At 44.9% G+C, this 9,969-nt stretch overlaps 1 protein-coding gene across 1 annotated transcript; it reads left to right on the forward strand.

Annotated features, from left to right (window-relative positions):
• Nucleotides 1-27: 27 nt before the first annotated feature.
• On the forward strand, nucleotides 28-8,606 carry ECD (ecdysoneless cell cycle regulator). Its single transcript, XM_069018886.1, has 13 exons — nucleotides 28-229; nucleotides 555-672; nucleotides 1,025-1,112; nucleotides 2,062-2,240; nucleotides 2,933-3,128; nucleotides 4,039-4,167; nucleotides 4,323-4,448; nucleotides 5,206-5,288; nucleotides 6,077-6,183; nucleotides 6,610-6,787; nucleotides 7,237-7,304; nucleotides 7,382-7,602; nucleotides 8,123-8,606. Exons 1-13 carry the CDS (start codon nucleotides 34-36, stop codon nucleotides 8,339-8,341), a joined length of 1,908 nt encoding a protein of 635 aa, XP_068874987.1. The 5' UTR covers nucleotides 28-33; the 3' UTR covers nucleotides 8,342-8,606.
• The last annotated feature ends 1,363 nt before the right edge of the window (nucleotides 8,607-9,969 follow it).

Raw genomic sequence — 9,969 nt, forward strand, 5'->3', positions numbered from 1 at the left:
CCTCCCGCGGGGGCGGAGCGCGGCCGCGCCGCGATGGAGGCGCTGCGGCGGCCCGCGCTGCCCGAGGACGCGGTGCGCTACCGCCTGTTCGCGGCGGCGGCCGCGGGCCCGGGCGGCGAGGCGCTGCTGCGGCGCTGCGCTGAGGTGGTCCTGGTGCGCTTCGCTCCGCTCCTGGCCGCCTACGTGTGGCAGCGGCAGCCGTTCCGCCTGCGCTACGTGCCGCGCCGGGGTGAGCCGCGAGCGGGCCGGGCCGGGCCGCGAGGCGCGGCGGGAGGACGGCCCGGAGGGGGCGTGTGAGGGGGGGCCGGGGACGTGTGAGGGGGGACCCAGGGGCTTCACAGACTCACAGTGTCACAGCATGGGTCAGGTTAGAAGGGCCCACAGTGGGCATGTGGTCCCACCGCCTTGCTCCAGCAGGGTCATCCCAGAGCACACGACACAAGATTTTGTCAGCTGGGTCTGGAATATCCCCAGTGAGGGAGGCTCCGCACCCTGTCTGGACAATCTGTTTCTGCGCATGGGGTTGCTGAGGCGCCTCTCTTTGCCCCGTCCAGGCGAGACGCCGGCGCACATCGGCGGCACCACGCTGTTCGGGGATAACGTGGAGGATGAGTGGTTCATTGTGTACCTGGTCCGGGAGATCACCAGGGAGTTCCCGGGGCTGGCAGCCAGGTATAGCGGGTCCTGCTGAGCTGCTTCTTTGGGAGGGGTGCCAAGGGGCAGTGCCTATGCTCTGAAGGTCCTGGCTAAATATTCCCCATCCTTGGAGGTGTTTCCCCATCACGTACATATTTGAGGTGTCCAAGGCCAGGTTGGACGGGACTTGGAGCAGCCTGGGCTAGTGGAAGGTGCGCCTGCCTGTGTCAGGGGGGTTGGAACCAGATGATATTTGAGGTCCCTTCTAATCTAAGTGTTTCTGTGGTTCTATGAATATTAAAAAAACCCCAGCAGACATGGATTCAGAAGCGTGTTGTTGTGCTTTGCAAGGCTTTTCCTGCTAAGAAACCAATTTCTCCTTGGCCAGGATTGATGACAATGATGGAGAGTTTCTCTTGATAGAAGCAGCTGATTTTCTCCCAAAGTGGCTGAATCCTGAGAATAGTGAAAACAGGGTGAGTAAAACTTCTGTACAGTGGGCAAGGGGGCCACAGTGGCCTTTTATGGAGCAGCTGGAGTTTTTTCTTGTGCCTCTAACCAAGTGGTCTGACTGCCTCTGAAAATCCAGAGTGCTGGTTGTCCCTTACTGTTGCTCTCCTCAGGAGCACTCCTGTATCCACCTGAACTTCCTAGCTCTGCTAGAGCTACTTGGAATCTTTTTGGAGTGTTTGGGCAAAAGGATTTGCTGCCCTCAGAGTAGGAAATGCTCAAGGCTGGAGTGTTGGTGTCTCTACAAGGATTCAGACTGAGTCTGGTATAGGTGAAACAATGAGCAGACACCTTCACCTGGATATGGATGGTTGCTAGTAGTCATGTCATTGGCAATGGATTAAAATGGAAATAATTAACTTGGTCATTAGCAAAAAATTGTTTAATTATTTTTCCTCTACTCCAAGATTCTTAAAAGGGATGGAACACAGCACAAAAATTGATTGCAAATGTGAACTATCAGGCTCATATTTTCCTTCCGTTGGAGGGAATGGACAGCGTGAGGGAGCTGAGAATGTTGCATTTAGGGCTTTTCTTAGGATCAGGAACCAGCAGAGGTCACATGTAGCACCTGAAATAATGCTTTTTAGTCCCTGTGATGTTCTTAAGCAGTTAGGTTATGCTGATTCTCCTGAAGCAATTCTCTAGTTGAAGAGAAACTTGGTATTATTGTTATTAAGGAAACAAAATATATTTGACCAAACTTGTTGCAGTTAAAATAGGGGGTTTTACTGGTTGGATCATGGTCTCTGGCATCTCAAATAACTTTTTTTAAAAAGCTGTGCTGCTTCCTGTGTTGGTTCTCTATTTGTATTTTATATTCCCTGTGTTTAAACACATGCATTTGTGTATGGAATGAAATTTTCCGGTGTGTGACTTCTTACCCCATCTGATGAGAGCATTGCTGCCTGCCAGGTGTTCTTTTACAAAGGAGAGCTGCACATCATCCCGCTGTTGGAGACTCCAGAGCAGGACTGTGACCTCTCTGCTCCCTGCCCCACAATCCCACAGGCACTGGCACTGTTGTCCACCCGCTCCGAGCAGTTCCTGGCTGCAGAGCCCATCAGGGTTGCAGTGAATAAACGCATCGATGGGTATGTGGGTGCTTTATTTTGGCCCTCTGCACCAGTGGGGTTTGATTCTGTGCTGTCTGGGGTTTAAACATTTCCCCCATAGATGTGATAAAGTTGGTTGCTTTTCAGAAGCCAACAGCTGGAGGTTTTTCTGTGGCCCTCCTGGAAGGAGGGGGATCCGTGTCCTGGAGGCTGTGATCTGAGGGCTCTGAAACTGGTTCATTGCTATGATTCCACTGCAATGACAAGAGTTACTCTTCCTTCACATTCTTCTTATACTGAAAAACCTGAAAGTTCCCTGATCTTTTAGGAGCCCTGTGCAGGAGGAAAAAGAGGATTTGAGCTAAAATGTCGAACCAGGAAGATTTTCAGAGCTTCAGCTTGTCACAGCTGTGTTCAGCCCTGTACTTTATTTTTTGCAAGGATTTGACAGCATATCTTTTACAGAGTATGGTGAAGAATACTGCATAGCTGGATATGTTGGTTGAGTTCACAGTGACTCATCTTACCCACGTGGGGATTCAGTTTTATTAGCTGTGTACATTTATATAAATCTATTACAGAAACAGACATTCTAGGCATTAGATTGGCCAAGTTTTAACTTCAGGATAATCTTCTGACCCATAATACGGGTAAATATTAAAGTGAAAATAGGCCCCATAATAAAAAAGGAGCGGTTTAGCTTGCACTTGCTGCACTCTGTTGCTGTTCAGGTATCCCGAGAAGATCCAGGCCTCGCTGCACCGAGCCCGCTGCTTCCTCCCGGCCGGCATCGTGGCCGTGCTGAGGCAGCGCCCGTCCCTGGTGGCTGCGGCAGTCCAGGCCTTCTACCTGCGGGATCCGGGGGATCTGCGGGCGTGTCGGCGCCCCTTCAGAACCTTCCCTGCAGAGCAGCGTGTGATGGCCCTGGTAAGTGCTCTTCTAAAGCCTGTGATGGCCCCGGTAAGTGCTCTTCTAAAGCCTGTGATGGCCCCGGTAAGTGCTCTTCGGAAGCAACTTGTCACTTCATTCGGTTCTGTATCTGACACGGCTTCTGTGGCCAGTGGTATAAACGCATAGATTTAACTTCAAACTGCGTGTTTTCTGGTGGTTTGTCTTTTTTTTCCTGCTGGATGGAGGGATGAATTTCCATTGCATTACACTAATAGCGTCTCTGCCTTCGGATTGACATGGCTGGGCTTTCAAAGGGCTGATCGTGAGGGAATTGTGTCCGAAACCAGAGGTTATGATAATAGTTCCTCTGCTGAAGTGCCTGCTGCGTAAATTGATCTCCCTGTGTGATCAGAGCAGTTTGACAGCACTGCCAGCCAACATGAGGAGTGTTGAAGCTCCTAACCAGTGCTTCACTCCAAGGCTTTTCACCTTCTCAGCTGTGCTCACACAGCTCTATGAAAGCTTTTATGAAGTGTTTTATCTGATGTGTTTTGTTAAGAGTTGTACCTCTAGACTCCTGAAAAGAAGCTTTAAATTTTGGACTTCTAGACTGTTTTCAAAATCCCAGCTTTTAATCAAATTTTATTTTAATGGAAAATACACCTTGTTGATGTGAATGCAGAATGCTGAGGATTTTTCCTAATGTATTTAGACTGACAAAAGTTCATATTTGCTTGGGGATTTCAATTTGGAGCATACTTTGTAATGCCTGAAAAGCAATGTATCAGAAAAATCTATCTAAAGGTATATTTTGAACGCAGTCTCAGGTACTGCCTGTAATATGGGTGCCTTAAAACACAATTCAGTGAGCCTGGTGGGAATCTGATGCCTGTCCACAACACAGTCACACTGCAGGGAGTGGTTTTTTCTGCTCTGGCTGTTCCAGGTGACTTTCACTCGGTGTTTATATGCACAGCTGGTGCAGCAGAAGTTTGTTCCGGACAGACGCAGTGGATACACCCTGCCTGCCCCATCTCATCCTCAGTACAGAGCCTATGAACTGGGCATGAAACTGGTAATGATTTTTTTATGCATTTTATACTTAGTTTGCCTTTTTATGTATGTCCAGGAAATGGATCTTTGTCTGGAAGTTGCCTGCTTGTCCAGAAAAATGTGAGCAAAGTCCATCACACCTTGAGAACCTCTTCTTGTTGCATCTTTTATGTACAGGCTCATGGCTTTGAAATTCTGTGCTCCAAGAGCAGTAAAGTAGCTCCTGATACCAAGAGAAATGTGTTAAGTGGTCCTCTGTGGGAGAGATTCCTCAGGAGCTTGAAGGAAAAAGATTATTTCAAGGTGAGGCAGTGTGTCTGTGGCTTTTAAACATTCCAGGAAAAATGCATTTTAGCTCTTGAACTTGTGTAAGTAGTTGCAGCAGGGCAAGAACTTGAATTCTTATCTCTGTGTAAAATGAATTAATGTCTTTAAAGGAGACGTGCAGTTTGTTCCCCTTTGAAAGTAATTTATTTTGGAAATTAAAAAGGAAAAGGCAAGATTTGGAGATTCATTCATTCATTCATCTAAAGGAAGGGGAGAAATACACTTGAATGAAGAGAACCACCATAGGGTTGTGTGAGGTGTAACTGATTTCACTGGTTTGCATTTCATTTGCATGCCTCTAGAATTAAATATTCTTCAAGATCTGTACATAACACCACAGACCTATTTGGGCCCATGTAGGTGTAATTTTTATGTGTGTGTGGTTTTGGTGAGTTCTGGGGGTTTTGGTGTGGTTTTGTGGGTTTTTTTTTAAAGATGCCTTTGACTACTTATTTTAAGTTTAAAAATTGGACATAAATTGAATACTTATTTGAAGGTTATAAAATTGGACGCTTCTATTGAAATTCTTAGGTTAATATACTTCAAGATACTTTAAATATAGGAATGCCCCTTTCCTGTATTCAGTTCCAAGTGTACATGGCAAAGAGGTTTTACTTGTTTTGGTTTTCTCAGCATTTCTGTGTGACAAAGAGTCATCCTTATGAAGCCTGACTGTGGAGAGGAAGGGGAGGGAGAATTGTTTGGATTCATGCCTGTGACTTTCATTAAATAGGGAGAAATGGAAGGATCTGCAAAGTACCTGGAACTGTTGCATATGGCAGAAGATCACTTCCAGCAATCTGTTGCCCCAGAAAGGTAAGAGCTACTTGAAATTCACGAGTGTCATGCACCATGCCTACAAATCCTTTAACTTACCTTTAAAATCCTTGTTACAAAAAACCTGAACCCTTTTCTCCACTGTACATTTAACATTGGTGCTGTGGCCAGGACATACAAGTACTAATTCCTCTAGAATACTCCACTAATAGAAGTTCTTGCTTGAGTAACTATTTATCTTGGTTTTGTGAAATGCTAAGCTCTTCCAGGTGGGTTAAGAGGTGACTGAAAAGCATTATATGCTTGGTTGACTGTAGAAAGTGTATAAAAGATATGGGATACACATCATAAGGTCACCCCAAGACACACTGAAAAGCAGTCCCAGTGAATAATAAATACAGAGTAATCTGTCTCCTTTACTCAAGACAGGCAGCTGGCTGTAGATTTCTCCAAAAGATCAAATCTATAAAGTAAATCACTACAAAATTATCTGATCCCTTGCCAGCTCATAATATCTTGACTGTTAGTTTTTTGAGTTTCCAGTCTGTGGTGTTTGGGATCTGGCAGTCTTAATATTTACCAAGGCAAAATAAACATAAGGAGCCACGAGAAATGGGCTTTGGAGCCATCACCTAGGAATTGCAGGGACTGACTGTGTCCTGTTTTGGCCAATACCCTGTGCAGTACTCTGGGACTTCCCCGACATTCATTTCCCTTTTTGATGTGTTTGCACAGAAGGAAGAATGAACAATTCGAGTGAAAACCTGAATGTAAAGCATGTGATCCCGTTGAATCCATTCCAGTAAATTGAATTTTTTTTCTTCTAGCTCTGTTGAAGTGAGCCCAGGTGATGAAATCTTGACACTGCTACAGACAACATCCATTGATTTGAAGGAATTTGAGAGAGAAGCAGCTTGTCTTCCTCCAGAGGATGGTGAGCTGGATGCAGGGGAATTACTCCTATTACAAATGATTATTTGTGGGGGAGAAGGGGAATGTTGACAGCTGTGAAGGGAGAGCCAGTCCAATCTTCATTAAGACCAAATACTGGATTGGCTCTCCCTTTTTAGAGTAAGCTTTTCTTCCTCCATTTAGTGGCCAAAGGCTTCTCAGTGACTAGAATGGTATCTCTTAGTTTGAAGCTGCATGCAAAGCAGTTTTCAAGTAGTGAAACAAAATCTCCACTCTCTCCTTCTCAGCCTCTCACTGCCTTATGCTGTCTGTGACCCAGGACCAGCACAAAAACTTCACAGTGCAGAAATGAGCTGCAGAATGGTTGCAGTCCTCTCAGTCACTTGCTTTGAGCCCTGCAGGCCAGCAGGCGTGTGCAGAATAACAGATCTGTCCTGTGTTCTTTCAGATGACAGCTGGCTGGATATTACACCAGATGCTCTGGATCAGATGCTGAAGGAGGCAAGAAATGAGTCCCTTCCTTCCACAAATGAGGAAGAGCAAAAATATGACTTGGAAACAGTTGCTGAGAGCATGAAGGCTTTTGTGTCCAAAGTCTCCTCACACGAAGGAGCAGAAATGCCATGGTAGTAGCACTTTGATTTTGGGGTCTGGTGTGGAATGCTGCACTTTGCTGCAGCCCTTGGGTTGATTCTGTGATGCAGGGAATGAGAGTTTGAAGGTGTGCTGTGCAGAGGCCAAAAAGAACCCATAGTAGTGAACATGTACTTGCTTTTAAATCAGCTTGGTGACCGCCCTGACACTGGTGCAAGTTAAAGTGCTGGAAGCTGAGCTGCTCTCTGTCACTCTGTTTGATTTTGTGATCTTCAGAATTCTTCTCTTGTCATTCCAGGAATTCCTGCACTCGCTGTTTCATCTCTAATCCCTACAGGCTTCGAACTTCTGGCTGCTTCTAAGTTCAATTGTCCCAACTTCAGTCCTGGCTTGAGAGAAATCCATGTGGCTTGTGCCTGTGTCAGGCTTATGCAAGCATAAAAGCTTTATTTATTTATTTTAAAATATTTTTATATTTCAGGTCATCTGATGAATCCCATGTTACCTTTGATGTGGATTCTTTTACAAAAGCACTGGACAGAATTTTAGGTGAGGTTGTGTCTTTATTTGAAACAAATCCCTGCCCTGATTTCTTTGCTGTTGTACTGACACAAAATGATACCCAGGGACAGACTCGGAGGAACTGGATTCTGATGATCTGGATGAAGAGGAGGAGTTTGATTTCTCAGATGGGGATGATGAAGACTTGGATGCTGGAAATCAAAGGCAGGACCAGAAGGTGTCTCCTGAGGAGCTTGTAGGCAGTCTCAAGTCGTACATGAATGAGATGGACCGTGAACTGGCACAGACCAATGTTGGTAAAAGTTTCACCACCAAGAAGAGAGGGGTGAGTATGCCTTGAGCTCTGATTTGTAGCATAGTAATTTTGAAACAGGAAATATGCTGGAAGCGCCCATTCTGAGTAGTGTGATCAGAACCTTCCCACGTGCAAGCAAAGTGTGCTGTAGTTGCACCATAATACATTTTTTTCAAACAAAAGCTTACCTAAGCTTTGAATTTGCATATCTTTTCCAAGACTTCTATTTCCCTGTTTTTAGTAGTAGGGCAAGCAGCTGCAGCTTGACTTGTGAGTTCCTGTAGTAGTTTGCTCCCATAGGAAGCTGAGCCAGGACTCAGCAACACTTTCTGTCCTTACCTTGGAACTTAATCTGTGTGATGGGCAGTGATGATTTTTAGCTGGCGTGAGCATTTTGTGGGTCTGTCAGGACTCTGGAATGTACTGGACTTTGTTGGCTGCAGAATTGGTTTTTTGTTTCTTTTCTCTTCGGGTTTGCCTTTTTTTTTTTTTTTTTTTCTTAAATCTGCTCATGCAATTTGATAAAACTTTCTCTTTGTACTCGCTGCAGGCAAGTTCTGTTGAAGCAGCCACATCTGAGAGTGCTGGCCCTGATTCTGGAGCTGAGGATGCTGAGCTTGCACCGGTGGATGTGGACATGAACCTGGTAGCAAACCTACTTGAGTCCTACAGTGCCCAGGCTGGCCTGGCAGGACCCACCTCGAACATTTTACAGAGCATGGGGGTGTATTTACCTGAAAACACAGATCACACCGGCTCGAGCAGTTGAGCAACGCAGTGAGACTTTTGACAAGACATGGGGATGGGGAAATGAAGCACAGATAGATGAGCAGGATGCGGAAGAAGAGGCCAAAGGTTTTAATTTCGAGCATTCTGTTCATTATGTTTAACTTTAGAAATGCAAAGTACATTTACCTACAAAAGCCTTTTGTTTGGACTCTGTCTTGAATGGAAATGAGATTTTCCCAGTGCTAACACATTTTCAGAAAACTGAAAAATGATGTCATGACTCAAATGAAACTTTTATTGCAATACCTCTCTTTGATTTTTCCAGTCATTGATCCAATTTGCCACATTTCTGAAATGTCCTTTCACCCGTTACTAAGTGGTTTCAATATCTGGAAAGCAGTTCTTGTTCTGAAAATGCTGCTGCCTTCAGGGGGAGGTGGGGAAATGCCATGTTACAGGAAGAGTCTCATGGATTTGGGAGCACTGGGTAGATGTTCAGGAGACATTTAATCCTTCCCAAAAGTACGGTGCTGCATTGTAAGAACTTCTGATAATTACTGTAAGAGCCTGTTCCTTATTAAGCAGAAGGATTTAAAGAGTAACTGGAGCAAATATGTACATATTGGCTAGAAGTATTTTTTAAATTTATTTCGATAAAAACAGAAATACAATTTGATTACTGAATTTTCTTTTTAAGGTATGCATAGCTTCCTCAGTGCAGTATCAAAATTTCTTGGAGTGAAAACATTTTCAAAATTGGTCATTTTCTGAATTCCATTATTGCTGAATGTTGGTATCATGCCAGCAGTAGCTGTATGTGAGCCCAGGCTGAACAGTTTGGGGGTTTTTTCGGTGAAAATGTGGCTAGAAGGCATGCAGCATGTTGCTTTCACATGGAATGAAAAATCTATTCTGAATATGACAACTTTAGTTTCAGCAAGATAATTTGAAGTGAAATAGGTAGAAATTCCTGATTTACAGACAGCAAGAACAGTCCTGCTGGGTCCAAATCAGCTTCTTTATTTTTTTTTCATTCAACAATTTTTTTTTTCATTCAACAATTAATCAAGTGTCCTCCTGTCCTGGGTTGAGGTGTATTCTATTACCATCCTCATGAGCAGTGGAAATCAGGTGGGGCAGTGTTTCCTTGCCTCCTCCCCCCAGACTATCTTGCTGTTAATGGCCCATCATTGTCCTGCCGCATGACTCAGAGATAACTCCCTCCGGACTATCTTCTGTTAATGAGTCTAATCAACACTTGGCCTCGTGACTCATTACCCCATTGTGAGATGTTCCACCCAGAGGGAGGAACCAAGCATCCCATTGTGGATATAATCTGGGACTCTGAACACCAGAGACGCTCTTTCCACTGGATTTCCAGAGGACAGGAGCTACACAGCCACCACTGGACTTTCTGAGGAAGAGCAGACCCCTTCTACCACAGGATCACCACTTCAGAGGACTGCTACCACCACCCTGCCTAACAGGGACTCAGGTTGTATCTTGACTCTGTCAGTGTTTTCTTTTACTTTCTTTTCCTTTCCTTTAATCATTAAATTGTTATTCTGACTTGGTGCCTCCCACTGGTTTGTTTTCAAACTGGCACATAATTTGGCGCCCAATGTGATGCAGGCTGCTGAGAAAAGTCAGAATTACAATTTTGTATTG

The sequence above is a fragment of the Aphelocoma coerulescens genome, chromosome 6 (genome assembly GCF_041296385.1).
Source record: "Aphelocoma coerulescens isolate FSJ_1873_10779 chromosome 6, UR_Acoe_1.0, whole genome shotgun sequence".
In the NCBI taxonomy this organism is placed as follows: Eukaryota; Metazoa; Chordata; class Aves; order Passeriformes; family Corvidae; genus Aphelocoma; species Aphelocoma coerulescens.

Excerpts from the sequence above, each read along its gene's own strand:
- ECD (XM_069018886.1), top strand. The coding sequence starts at position 34 with ATGGAGGCGCTGCGGCGGCCCGCGCTGCCCGAGGACGCGGTGCGCTAC. Across the intron at positions 2,241-2,932 it reads GTGAATAAACGCATCGATGG|GTATCCCGAGAAGATCCAGG; the intron begins GTATGTGGGTGC and ends GTTGCTGTTCAG. Across the intron at positions 3,129-4,038 it reads AGCAGCGTGTGATGGCCCTG|GTGACTTTCACTCGGTGTTT; the intron begins GTAAGTGCTCTT and ends TGGCTGTTCCAG.